Source organism: Stegastes partitus, unplaced genomic scaffold (genome assembly GCF_000690725.1).
Source record: "Stegastes partitus isolate 25-593 unplaced genomic scaffold, Stegastes_partitus-1.0.2 Scaffold169, whole genome shotgun sequence".
NCBI classification, from domain to species: domain Eukaryota; kingdom Metazoa; phylum Chordata; class Actinopteri; family Pomacentridae; genus Stegastes; species Stegastes partitus.
Window position 1 is genome coordinate 681,178 of NW_007577900.1, and position 14,372 is coordinate 695,549.

At 40.9% G+C, this 14,372-nt stretch overlaps 2 protein-coding genes across 2 annotated transcripts in view; one reads left to right on the top strand and one right to left on the bottom strand.

The window, feature by feature from the left end:
* marchf8 (membrane-associated ring finger (C3HC4) 8) overlaps positions 1–11,672 on the top strand; it is a 98,531-nt gene extending 86,859 nt beyond the window's left edge. Inside the window, exons 6-9 of the mRNA XM_008279769.1 lie at positions 2,202–2,382; positions 3,385–3,520; positions 5,721–5,735; positions 8,118–11,672. Coding sequence (XP_008277991.1) covers positions 2,202–2,382; positions 3,385–3,520; positions 5,721–5,735; positions 8,118–8,422 — 637 coding nt within the window. The 3' untranslated portion in view covers positions 8,423–11,672. The remainder of the gene's footprint in view (positions 1–2,201; positions 2,383–3,384; positions 3,521–5,720; positions 5,736–8,117) is intronic.
* Positions 11,673–13,083: 1,411 nt separating this feature from the next.
* On the bottom strand, positions 13,084–14,084 carry alox5a (arachidonate 5-lipoxygenase a). Its single transcript, XM_008279770.1, has 2 exons — positions 13,909–14,084; positions 13,084–13,672 (listed from the first exon to the last, which is right to left on the bottom strand). Exons 1-2 carry the CDS (start codon positions 14,038–14,040, stop codon positions 13,493–13,495), a joined length of 312 nt encoding a protein of 103 aa, XP_008277992.1. The 5' UTR covers positions 14,041–14,084; the 3' UTR covers positions 13,084–13,492.
* Positions 14,085–14,372: the final 288 nt, after the last annotated feature.

Below are 14,372 nucleotides of genomic sequence, written 5' to 3' on the forward strand. Positions count from 1 at the left end.
CTAAGGACTCTGGTCTGAGCAGCCACGGCAAGGTCAGTGTCCTGACATTGAACTGGGAGATCATAATGACTTTCTGCTTTCTCGAGTGGGCGTGCGCGTGGTAATGGTTTCACTTTGAGATTATGAGCTGCTCTAATAACCTTCCCCAACCACCCACATTGCCCCTTACCACTTAAACTCGCTGCACTGGCAGACTCGGACTGACTTCCAGGTGAATGTGTGAGTTTCACGCTATCCGTCTTGTCAGTTGCGCAGACAGGCTCTCGTTTACACGGACCAGACCGAGACAGACAAATGTGCTGCTTCTTAAGGTGGATGACTAATACCTCCAACCTCTGTCCTCCCACCTGTCAGACAGCGTCCGCAACGTGTGATCGTCTGGTCTGATATTAAAAAAAATTGTGTTGGTTCCTCTCACTGAGAAAAGCCTGTCCAGGGGTCCTTAGAGGTAACGGACACCTAATCGAATGTTCCGGTTGTCGGTATTTGTGCTCAGAATACCTTACAGAAGCCTCTGCAGGGACTAAACACAATATTACAAACATCTGTTGAATCTAATACAATTGCATGGTGTAGCATCACAACAAATAGAAGCTTTGGAAAGCTTTGACCCACTGAACTCAAAGCAGTTTCTCTGCATTCTTTTTTGCTTCTGTTACATTTTTACTCACTGTGGGTTCGTTTTTCTCTGCAATCTAATCTCTGCACCTGTGTGGAAACAGCAGAAAAATACCTAGAAGTGGACAGAACTCAACAATATTTTAGTGCAGTATAACAAAAGAAGACAAAAAGAATTTCTTTGGTAATTTATTCTACAAAAATGTAGGAAAAAAAACAAACTGGGATCAACATGTTAAACATTTTTCCATGTGGCCACAGGTGCTACCAATACAGGATAAAAACAGTGACTCTACACATTATAGAGGTTTTATTTATTTAGTTTTTTTCCATACTTATTCCTTATTTGTTCTGTGTAAACACAGCCTGCAGTTTAGCCCAGTTTAGCCGAACAATCCCTGCATTTCTATCACATGACTGTTGGCAGCAGCTGAGTAAATAATGGCTCCTCAGTTGGATTTTTTTTGTTTTAACAGAATCTGGTGATAGTAAACAGTTTATTTTTTTGGTGAATATTCAAATAAGACACAAAGAATAAAGGGATTTTGACAAAATTAGGTTTCTCTTCAAATTTAACCTTAGATTTGGCTGACTTTTGATTTTGCCCTGTTTTTTGATTGTGTGATTCTTTAATTCCACTGGTGGAATTTGGGATTCAAAGGGTTAAATTTACATAAGTTGTTTATTTAGACTGGCGTATTCCCATAATACACAACGACGGGTGTTTGTATATGAACAGATTGTAAAATAGATCAGCAAGTGTAAAAAAAAGACTAATTAGAATTTGATTGCTTGCTTAAAGGATTGGATAAATTGTTGAAATAGTTTATGTTAGTTAAATGAAAAGTTAACTTAACCAAAGCAAAACTAAAATTCACAATTTAATCACATGAAAAAACTATTAATATCCATTTGTCATCCAGATAATAATCAACCATAATAACTGATAAAGAGCACATTTGAATCAAAAGACTGGGACCCACTGACAGATGCCTCCGTATAGTTATTGATTGTGTTGTCTGCACTCGCTGTATGTCACCTTAACGTAATTATCGCCACAGACAACTTGTACCGCAACACTGAAACTAAGACGGCGACACAACTACAGGGCATCTGAGATTAGATTAGCTCTCTTCGATTTTGTGCTGCGACACTGCAAGAATGCATTATTATTATTTCCTGAAAATGCCGCTCGGATTTGCAAATGAAGTGCTTTGAATCAAATTAGTTTGTCTTGATTGAGTTTATTCATGTGGGACATGTATTGTCTTCTGCGGCCACGGTGTTAATACGCTTTCATATTTGTGAAATCGTATTCCCCACCTGCCGCGCTTTGCTAAAGCTGTGGTGAGTGTGGCAAAATTAGCATTTTTTGCCATATTATTCATACTACTAAAGGATACTACAAGTGTGCTGACATATAGTATATCTTCCAGAACTCCAGTTTTCTCAGATTTGGGGAAATATCTGCCAGCTATGCCTGCCAACTCTCCTCTTTTTGATCTCTCCTCTCTCCTGTCTTCCTCCTGTTTGAGCTGTCTTGCCTCCAGCTTAGTGTTGACTGTATTCTCTGCCTCCTGTAGGATTTGTCACTGTGAAGGGGATGACGAGAGTCCTCTGATCACACCATGCCACTGCACGGGGAGCCTGCGCTTCGTCCACCAGGCCTGCCTACAACAGTGGATCAAGAGCTCTGACACTCGCTGCTGTGAGCTCTGTAAATATGAGTTCATCATGGAGACCAAGCTCAAACCGCTGCGTAAGGTGAGACAGCCTGCACGTGTTCATTTGAATGCTCATATTCATTAGTTTAGTGAATAAATTAAGAGTGTCCCAACTAAGGAAATTTAAAAAAATACCAAAAACTGTCAGTCAAGCAGATAACACAATCATGACACTGAGCTTTGAAGCCGTTTTCATAAGCTGAACTTCTTCTTTTTTAGGAGGATGGAGGGGGGGGCGGGGGTTTATGATTCATTTCAAATGGTTTACAGGCGGCACACTTCCCTTAAAGGCTCTTATCAATCGCTGCGGCCTGGAGATAGCAGGACACTCTAATTAAAATTCCTCCACCCTTCATTAGCTGCACAAAAGGCCTTAAACAAATGCTCCGCTGTTAATAGCTTCTGAATCCCACGGGTGAATATTGAAGTTGTTCATGTGTGAGTGCGCAGAGAAATTTGAGATGAGAGGCGGATGTTGGTCTCAGTGATGAAGTGTTTATCAAAGAGTGTGTCGTGCTGTTACAACCCTGCTCCTCATAAAAAGTGACCCTGCAATGTTACCGGCTCATGACTGGATTCGTGAGTAATGCTTTTGGATGTTGGGAGAGCCTATACAGCTTATTTACAGCGCTAATCTGATTGTGCTGGCATTGTGTTTTGTGTTTTTCTTTGTCTTGCTGGGCTGTTTTCCAGTGTGAAGTATTGTGCAGCTGGTGACCGACAAGGTGCCGCAGTGTGTTAACTGAGCTTCCTGGCAGGCAGCGGGGTGCATCGCCTCGGTGTCCTGGGGGCTGCATGCCACTTTTCTTCTCCATCCTCCTTACCCTGCCAAGAAGCGTTGTCGTAGCGTTGCATCTTGATTACAGTAGCTGAATGCTCGCCATCAAATATTTAACGCACACACTGAGCTGCTCCAGAAAATGGCCGAGAGAGCCAACAGTTTAACCACTTTGAGCGTTTAAAAGAGCGTTTTTTCTGTGTGTGAATGTGTCGTCTGTGCCCCCTTTGACCTCCTCAAATGTTTGTTTTTTTTTCTTTGCAGTGGGAGAAACTACAGATGACGGCGAGCGAGAGAAGGAAGATCATGTGTTCGGTCACCTTCCACGTCATCGCCATCACCTGCGTGGTTTGGTCGCTCTACGTTCTCATCGACAGAACGGCAGATGAAATCAGACAAGGTCAGCACAGACTCAGATTTGCAAACATACACTCAAGCATTAACGTAACGCCGTCGTCTGTGTTAGATGTAGTGTCGTGTTGGATGTCATTCATTCATCTGCAGTCTTCCACCGTCCCTAAGTCATTTATTTATTAACAAATCTGTCTAACTGCAGCATTATACCCATGATATGAACACTGAGTGTGTAAAATGTTCCTTAACATTGGAATATATGTGTGCATAATTCATGGTAGCTCAGTTGACATCAAAGTCGCAGCTGAGACCGAACAAATGCGCAGAAGCATTTGCTTCAGAGATTATTTCCCGTCTGTGAGGTTTTTTTCCTTTGAACTTTTACGTTCATTTCAGTTTACTTTGATTTCAGATCTGTGGTCTGAGGTTTAGAAAATATTTATTTACGTCTCACCCGAAGATCCACGTTGAGATTGAGACGTTTAGTGTGAAGTTGTTTTTTGCAAAGCGATGCGGGCCTCGTGTGTTCAAGGTCAGTTTATGTCAGTCTGACTGTTAACGGAAAAGAACGTAGTCAGCAAAAGATCCTCACAAGGATAAACTGTGTGCGAGTCTGTGTGTGTTTTTTATGACTGTGTGTACGTGCGTTTGTGTGCATGTGCATCGGTTATCAGCATTTAAAAAGTACTCGGTGTAAAATAGACTGGAAGGTCCGACAGCTGTGTGACAGCTGCAGTTAGTCTCAGTTTGGCTCAAGCTTGTGGCAAAAACTGGACACAACAGCTGAAATACACAACATCTGAATGTACTGCAATATAAATGTGCAATTTGCAATTTGCATCAGGGCAACAATTTAAAGGAGCTATAGACATTTTTGAGGAATGTTCAGGCTCTTTTCCTCAGAGTTAGATGACAAGATCAATATCAATTTGATATCTTAAGTTATCAGCCAGTTAGCTTAGCTTAGCATATGACAGAAAACAACAAGCGTCTCTCGCTGTAAATGAGCCCAATTAACACGGAACATGAAGGTTTTATGGGGTAATAAGTGCCAGAGTGTTTCTTGGCAGACTGCAGTCACTTTTGGGGTTCTTGTCATCACCATCTGGTTGCCAGGCAACCAGCTAGACATTTCTGAATAGATTAAAATAACCAAAACAAAAAGTGTAGATTAGTGAGCTTTTGAGGTGCTAGAAGCTAGATTGTGTTACTTTTGGACAAAGCTGGCTGGTTCCTCTTGTTTTTTCAGTCCTTGTGGTTGCAGCTTCATGTTGCTGACATAAATGAGAGCGGTATTGATTTCCTCATCTAACACTGGGACAAGTGTTCCCCAAATGACAAATGTTTCTTCACAAAATGTGTGAGCACTTTTTTCTGACCCTAGAGTCTGGGATTACTTCCTTCTGTGTATTGATTAGGATGATAGTTTAGTCCCATGATAACCTTTCAGATTTGCCAGCAACATTTTTACAGTATTTTGTGCCAAATTGGAACCTGCTGCTGACCACAGACTGTACAAGAAGTAAATAAATAAATAAGAAAAATTCAGACAGCGGCCAGTAAGGCAACATATTTATTTGCTTTAAAAAAAAAAAACCTGAATAAGAGATACAAAAAAAAAAACACTGTAAAATGTAAAACCCCTTTAGCAGAGTCTGGGCTGCTTCCTACATCCAGACCAAAGTGGACAGCAGCACTTAGTCATGGAAACATTGACGCCACCATCCTCAGACCGCTGTGCTCTCGCTATCAGGACTAAAAAAGGAGAAGGATGCTTTAATGATGAGCTGTTGTAGCATCCGCTGGCATTACGTCTGCTGCTACTCATCCCTCCCTGGCACATTTGGCACTTTGGAGACAGTGTACAGATGGAGGAGCAGGCTGTGCCTGTTAAGCCCAACCTGATGATTCAGACTTGTTAGAGTCCCTGAGGGCTGTCAGGTTCAGTCACCATGGTGATGCCAAATCGTTCCTCACCAGTCCAGCTTGTCCTCTGCCAAGTCACACTGAACCACAGTTATGGTTTTTTTCTTTTATAAATCAAAATTACGGGAGACTTGGATCCAAACATCTTGAACTATGTTTTGTTGTCTATTATGATGTTAGTCTTTGATTGCATGAGTTAATCCTAAATCCTACATTGTGCTACTGTAATATTGACTTTATTTCTACACTTTGCCTTTTCTATCAATCTGTTTGTGTGTCTTTGGTAATACATGATACTTACACTCTCTTTATTCATGCAGCCGGAAGAATCCCAGGTAAACATTTCAACTTTGACCTTTTGACTTTCAAATTGTGTTCTCCCCGTCAGCCTTTCTGTCCGCTGTATCCAGTTCCTTTCCAACTGCACTTTACGCCCCTTTCCCTCCCTTTTCTGCCTTGATTTCAGGATAGAAACACAACTTCTTCCCCCTCAAAGGCCGGTTATGTTCACACCACGTCACTGAATGTTCCAGACTAATGAACGCAGGCAGACACAGAGTCGAGGAACACGCTGTGATTTATTTTCTGTGTTATGCTTTGTGACTGAGGGTTGTGATTAAAACAAACCTTGCTGACATAATCTCACAAAACAAACGACACATTAATCTCTTCTCATAAAGTTAGATATAAAGGACCTGACATCTCTGTCCTGCACAGTTATTACCATACTGATTATATTATGTCTGCCATGCTTGAATTGGGATCCGTCCAATCATATGAGGCAGTTTTGCATTTCAATCCATATATTTATTTTATCACCTTTGGTAAAATGATATAAAACAATAAAAAAAAAGTATATGGAATGGACCTTTCCTGCTTTTATATCTCGTACTGGCTTTAATATGAATGCCAACATAAAATAAGTGAGGGGTTGCAGGTCATGTCAGTGTGTCAGCATCACTATTTGTTTTGGATCTTGCTGGAGATTATTACAAACTATTTTATTTTCCACATTTGCAAATGTTTTTACCTCCTACTTGGAGCCTTAGGGTTTATACAGTTAGGAGAAATGCTGTAATTGCCCCAGGGGCCCTTGAAATGTTTTTGTGCAGTTTAGCAAATTTACTACAAATCACATGCTGCATATTAATGCTAACCACTTTGGAAGTCTTGCTGGAGCATTTTTATTTTTTTTCCACTTTTCAAGCTGTTATTTGTTTGTTTTTGTAAGATATAGTTATTTCGGGGGCATTTTGTGCCTTTATTGAACAGCGATGTTAGTGAGATGACAGGAAAAGACAGGAAAGTGTAAGTAGCAGACAGCCCCAGTCATTTATGTATTTATTTTGTTAAATAGCGTAAAAAATCTTGCAGACTCTGAACCTGCTTGGGTTAGCCAATGAGCACCGTGTCTGATTTTACTGATGTTATTTTCATGCAGCTATAATGTTAAGTAGAGTGCCTCGAAATGTCCGCATTGCATCAGTGATCAGCAATGTGGTGAAACTCTTCTATCACTGTACATGTAATTTTTGTATCACATTATTGATGTATGGGATTTATCTGTTAAGAAATGTGTCTGTGGATGACAGAACCTTTTCTCTGTCAACTCTGAAAACGGACACAAAAATTCATAATTCCCCACGCTAGCTTGCAACACAGCCCACAATGAACTAATAAATAAGGAAATATTAAAAAGGGTTAGCTAACATCTGACACAAGACAAATTTATATTGAACCATGATACGTTTCATCTTGTGGCCCAACCATGCTGCGTCACTACACAACTAGTGTGAATCATTGGATGTAGATTTCAGATATTAAGTTGCCATTGCCTGTGCACTTCACTTTCTCCTCCCCTTCCACTCTCTCTGTATTTTTAAATCCCTCTTCACTGCAGGAAACAACCACCTCTGAACAGCGACCTACCTCACAATCAGCCATTTTAATGACAGTGCTCGAACCTTGCGTTTAAATGTTCCACCAAAACAATTCCCCCTCAGCTTAATTTTGTAGGGACACTGTTGCTGCATCCTGGGCTTCGCTCCACCCAATAGGATTAGAATTGATTTAAAGAAATGCAGATGGGTCAGAAATTTTGTATATCCCCTAAAGCAGAGTGATGTAAAGGTGCAGCCCGACGGGTCCGATGAACACAAAGCAGTAAATGAAGTGTTCAGGATCAGAGACATTTAAAATCTCAGGAATTTCCCTTTAATCCTGTAAAAATTTGAAGTTAAAAACACACACAGTTACATCATAGTCAGAATAGCGTGGTGGAAAAGTATTTTCAGTGCTATAAAATATGATTTATTTGCAAAAACATCCCTGCGTTCGTTCCCTATTAGCCATCGTCTTTGATGAGATACGGCACATTGCAGACATTGTGATGATACTGCGTCCATCTGTCTCCCATACATCCCTGCAGCATTGTACAATAGTTTCCCAGCCGCATACCTTCCCTGTTAATGCATTCTGTAGTTCAAGGTTAATGATTCACTAAAATATCTATTGAATTTGCAGCAGCTTATCGAGCCATTCTTCTCTCCCCGTGTTTTCGCTTGTGCATTTCGACCTCCTGAACTTGATAATACATAAAGTCTATGTGCTAGACTATAGACACGTTTTTATTTTAAAGGAGTTTGATTAGTTATTGTGTTGTTTGGTCTAACTTGAGCACTTTTCTTTTTTTTCCTGTCTGTTTCTCTGTTCCTCAGGGATCCTTGAATGGCCTTTCTGGACCAAGCTTGTAGTGGTGGCCATCGGCTTCACAGGCGGACTGGTTTTCATGTACGTCCAGTGCAAAGTCTACATCCATCTATGGAGGAGACTCAAGGCTTACAACCGGGTCATTTACGTGCAGAACCGGCCAGACACGTGTAAAAAGCTGGTGGCGGAGAAGCAGATTCACATGGAGCCCAGTCTGGAGAGCAAGGAGGCTCTGGCCCCCACCCAGTCAGACACAAACTCGTCCCAGTACACAGAGACAGAGGACTACAGTATGGAGGTGCACCACGTCTGACAGCTCGGTCCACGCCAACGGTTGTCCTGCTCGCACGACACACACGAACCAGGCCCACAGTGAAGAGTAGCGGTCATGGAAATGCTCGGTGACTGAGGAACAACCAGACATTCCCCTTCCTCTGATCCCAGACTTGACCCACTGACCTCCTGCGGTCAGCTTATATTCCCCAAACTCCATCCACAAAGACAGACAGACCGTGACTCTATCTTCCTTTGTCCACATTCCACCAATCATACGTTATTACTCTCTTCCCCCCCTCGATCCACACTCCCACATCTTACCTTTTACCAAGACTGTTTATACTGAGTTCTGTAAATGTCTGAAGAGGCCTGGAGCACACAAACACACACACACACACACACATACATACACAAACACACTTGTATGTACACTTCTGGGAGTGCAGGACTGAGACAAATGGACTCACAAACGGCTCCGGAGGTGGACACGTCTTGGACGCGTGGTTTGTTTGCTTGTGGGTTTGTTAGATTTGTTCGTTTTTACCTCCTGTTAGTCTCGGGCTAACCTGCCGTGGATCAGTATGTAGCGCCGTGCATCGGATCTCTGGAATACTCCAGCTACTGCCATCTCTGTCGCTGTGATCTGTCAGCCCCGCGCCGGTCTGGATCCGACCAGGCCGTTATCTGAACATGCATCTAAGCACTTTTATTTTTTTAGTTCCCACAACACATCCCCTCCCTTCCTCTAGTTCCTTTCTTTCTTTCATATGACCTGAATCTTGTATGTTGTACGTGGGGAGAGAGCACACTGAAAACAAACCTTTCCTCAAATGCACATATACTTACTGATCGACCCTGGATGAAAAAAAAGGAATTGGGGGTTTAAAAAAAAAAAAAAAGGAGCCGTGGTGAAAGAATCACATCAGTGAGTGTTGATCATGTCAGTCTCATAGTTCTAATGCAGATAATGGAAAATCCAGCCACATGACTTCTCTACCCCAACATGAACTTTCTGAAGGCTTTGAGAATGTAAACTTTTTAAAAAATGCTTAAAAAAAATAAATAAATGAAAGCTACAAAAAAATAAAAAAAAAGAAGAATTTTTTTTACTGGTCACAGGAAATTGCGAGATAATTTCCATGTCTTGAGATCGTAATGCGAGCCTTTGGGCGTAAACAGTGTCGCTTGTTTTTCTATCATGCGAATGACACAGTATTTACAGTGTGATATTCCATGTGCAGTTTTTAATATGTTGATTTGTTTGCTTAGTCATGGGATATGCCTTGAGAAATCCACAGCTGCGTAGTTTCAGTTCCTTCCTCCAGTCGCTCCCGCTGTGCAGGCCGTGCGTTAATTGAACCTTCGCAGCGAGTCTTGATTAAAAACCAGACACACTGTAGCTGCGGCTTTTCAAGATCCGCCTCATTTTTGCTCTGCGGGTCAGGACCCGCGCATTTATAGTCCATCATCAATTATTTATGTGTAGAAAGAAACAAAAGGTGGCAGATGTGGTGTTTAGATGTGGCATAACAGAGCATTTCAGATGAGCAACAGCCTCAGCTTCAGTGTGTCTTGTTTATGTTCCCCAGACTGTCTATTTCAGTACCTAGTCACAAGACAGCCAGCACGTTGGCCCTCATTTGATTGTTTCTCTCACATCTGGTCTCATGTGGCTCAAATAAGGCACATTTTCTCAAATTTACTCCATTCATTCAGCATTGAGGATGATTTTTGTGTCACTGTAACATTCTACTACTATAAGAGCATCTCCCCCCCCGACCCAAAAAACCCCCCTGATGTAACACATCCATGGATCTCCTGCGACTGAGTCAGTCTGTGTCATCGCTTATTGATGAGCCGACTGGATCGCCGCCTGCTGGCGTGAAGCTGAAGGTGCAGTCTGAGATAGGCAGCGGTTGATTTCTCGGGGCGACGTGTTTTTTCGGGCTTACAGTCATTGTGAGTGCTTTTGTTAATGTGGGAGCACAGCAATGCCAGGCTCATGTTGAGCCTCACAGCCATTCCAGCAACACACACATTTTTAAAACCTGTCTTTGATACTAGTTATACTGTCTGTGAACAATGATGGTCCAACAACATACCTGACAATTACTGCTCTGCAGCAGCAATAAATGAAATCAGCGCTTTGTGTTTTTGGTTTTTTGCAAGAATGCATACTGTATTAATGTATATGCCCCACGGTGACTTGAGATCTGGAGTCTAACATAATTTTAATACAAAATGAGCCGAGGGAGTTGTTGCGTGTCAAGTTGGATTAAGACCTAGAAACGACAAGCTTCTCTGAAACTTCAATACCCAGGAGGCTCTGTGCAATTAGACAGATAAAAAGTGCAATTACCCTTTTGTTGTTATTCTAGTCTACAGTTATGTACTGGTGTTTAATGTCCAGGGTGTCCTCTGGATATAAATTTATTTTCTTTATTTTGTGTTGTATTTATTTTTAACAGAAAACAGTACAGTTCGTTCATTTAAAAAGAAGAAAAAAAACCCCTTTCATTAGTAATTTTATGCAACTTACACTTAGTTTTTGTTTTCCCAGGCATAAATACCAGAAAATCACTTCCGCTCTTTGTTTTGCACTTAGTTTGTCGTTTAGATATTAGAGTTGTGAAAAAGTTTGATTACTCGACCTTGACGTAAATATCTGTTCTACCTTCTAGCTTTTTAAATTGCCTGTTAAATTAGTTTTAAACACGCAGACGATACTTAATTAAGCACAGCATCGAATTTGAACCTACTTTTCACATTCAAACAAATCGAAATATACAAATGTTTCCCCACGAGATGGAAGATTAAAGATGGATTTCAGATTGTGTTTTCTGTTTAGTTTTTTACTTTCTACTCATAGGAGCTGGCTCCTTTTATGAAGTCTGACGCAGAAGTTTTGATATAGTTCTGATGAAGATTGAAGCCACTTTAGGACGCTTCCTCTCTGAGCTTTTTCATTCTTCCTTTCTTCATGTCCGTCACCATGAAGTGACTTTCTCGGCCTCAGTATTTTAGGCATAAGTCGAGATTTTTCTGTCTGTCTTTACACTGTCACCTGCATTATTTTCTTTTTTTTAACCATGTCTGGGAATAGTGTAACTTGCATAAAAGCTACATTTGTTTACTACTGACTGGACTTGAACATATACGACTGTTCCCCTGTCTTATGATATCATTCCACAAGTTTGTCTGTGAATTTACTTTGAAATAGTAATGTAAAAATTTGGTAAAAGTACTTATGTTTTTAAAAAAAATAAAAAAAAATTGATGTGTTTTCAGTTCATTTCCCATGTTTGAACAAAATATGTAGAATAAAAAGAACAACCAAATAAAAATTAAGTTACTTTTAACACCGTGTGTGTTTTTTCTCTCTCCAGTGAATCTCTGCTGAATCACGCATTCTGAATTCTAATGTTAACATAAATAGGATTTATTTGTTGCTGTCACCAGAGAATACGCTGCAGCAGGATTGTCAAGTGTAGAACTGTTCTGTTCTCTGATAAAAGAGCAGGTAGAAATGAAAGGATTAAACCGTCGATGCAAACTTTTTAACTGCCTCCATGCATTTTAAATCATTTTCACCCACATAAGCTGCAAAAAACCATTTCGAAGTAAAGTTTCAAAATTACTTTTTTTTAGCCAGCGTGTCTGCAGGCAAATGACGGCTTGTCACACCTAAAAGCTACGAAGGAACTGTTTCCATGATCAAAGTTTCTATTTATTATGCAAAAATACTCAGTTTACCGCTGGCTCAAGTTTGTCCACTGTAGTGGTGGAATGTAACTAAGTATATTTACTCAAGTACTGTACTTTTTGAGGTACTAATACTATATTTCTTACACCATTACGTCCCAGAATTAAATATTTTACTGTTTACTTCACTGCATTTATGTCTCAGCTTTGCCTACAAAACATATGAAGAGCTTCTACAGCATGATTATTTAAATCTTTTGCCATACAAAAAAAAAAACAACAACATGTCGCAGTTGCAGCTCTACAAATATGCTGCTTTTTTTTTTTTTTTTTTAAATTATTCAAATATTTAAAAGACTTTGAAGGTTTAGACTGTTGGTTAGACCAAAAAACAGTGTCAAGGTGTCACTTTAGGTTTAGGGTAATGGTTTTAAAAAAAGTTTTAAATCAAACTGTTGGTCAGTTAATGGAGAAAATAATCCGCAAAATAGTTTGAAATAAGCTCCACCTCAACCAGCTAACACAGTAAAACCCTGTTTTTGCATGAATACATCCATCCATTCATCCATCATCTATACACCACTTAATCCTCACTAGGGTCGTGGGGAGGCTGGAACTTATCCCAGCTGACTTAGGGCGAAGGCAGGGGACACCCTGGACAGGTCACCAGTCTATCACAGGGCTACACTTAGAGACAGACAACCAAGCACACTCACATTCACACCTACGGACAATTTAGAATCACCAATTAACCTCAACATGTTTTTGGACTGTGTGGGAGGAAGCCGGAGAACCTGGAGAGAACCCACGCTGCACGGGGAGAACATGCAAACTCCACACAGAAAGATCCCGGGTGTCCTCACGAGGACATGAACCAGTGACCTAGCTGCAAGGCAACAATGCTGAACACAGAGCGACTATGCAGCCCTGCATGAATACATGAGTATGAATAATCCAGTTGTACAATATGTAGTAGCAAAACAGTCACGGGAAACATTTCTGCATTGAGTACTTTTATTTTTGATCCCAAAGTACATTTTCTAGATCATACTTACATACTTATATTTGATTTTAAATTCAGCACATTTGCTTATAGCAGAGCATTTTTCGAGTGTGGTTTTATCACTCTTAGATCTGATTGCGTCCTCTACCACTGATCAATCTCAGTTTGCTTAAGCAACAGCCCTTAGTTACCCAGAATAACAAAGTACCATGTTGCTGGATTGCACAAAAGCAACAAAAATATATACATCATTTTAAAAAAGCTCATATAAAAGTAGCACAATCACATGCTCAGGTGACAAACTGTTTTCTAACAGCATATCTGGGTCATTGGAAGATCTTTAATTTGCTATTTGCCAAAGCACAGGCATGATCATCTCCCCTGTAGTTGCAGTTTTATTCCTCACACAGCAACACTATTTGGGATTTTGTCTGGAGACATGTTGTAGTACGGCAGCTTCTTTCCATCGTTCCTCTTCTTGATGGAGCTGCTTATCTCTCTGAGCTGTTTCCTGAACTTCTCCATGGCCTCCTTTACTGGCTTCTCTGTAAAGTGCTCATCAGGATACATGCCCAGGTACAGCTGCAGGGGGAGAGACAAGAAAGGTCATTCAGCCCTGAAACGCACTGCAAAGGGGAAGGGCGGGGGGAGCACTTGCTGAAGTACACATGGGGCCTTCTTGGGAAATTAGAAATTTATAGTTCGTATCGGACCTCTTGATGTTGTTGTCGGTCCTAAAAACAACCCAGCCTGTGCCGAGACCTTCAAATGTTGAAATGCTTGCCTGTGTGTTTGGACGCAGAGTGCTCTTTCCGTACCTCGTTCTCCTGGTACTGGCTGAGAGCCCAGACAGCCCCCAGGTGCCAGCTGGAGCGTCCACGATCAGGGAGGCTCTCGATGATCAAGTTCACATTTGCCAAACCCTTCTGGTCGGGCGGAGGCTTCCGCATGGTGGAGGGAGCGTTGGGGATCCATGAGCACCAGTCGTACTAAGGAATATATTCAGACACACAGATAGACAGATAGATAGATAGATAGATAGATAGATAGATAGATAGATAGATAGATAGATAGATAGATAGATAGATAGATAGATACTAATGCTTGTGGATATTGTAAACTAATGAAAACGTAATAATTCAGCATTTTGCTCTGCAGACTTGTCTAATTATGCAAGATATCTCTCATCTACAGACAAATCAATATACAATTAGACATTCAGTACTTCTTTCTCTGTTAATTGTAACCATTTGTATCTAGTTTCATAAATGCATTCACATAG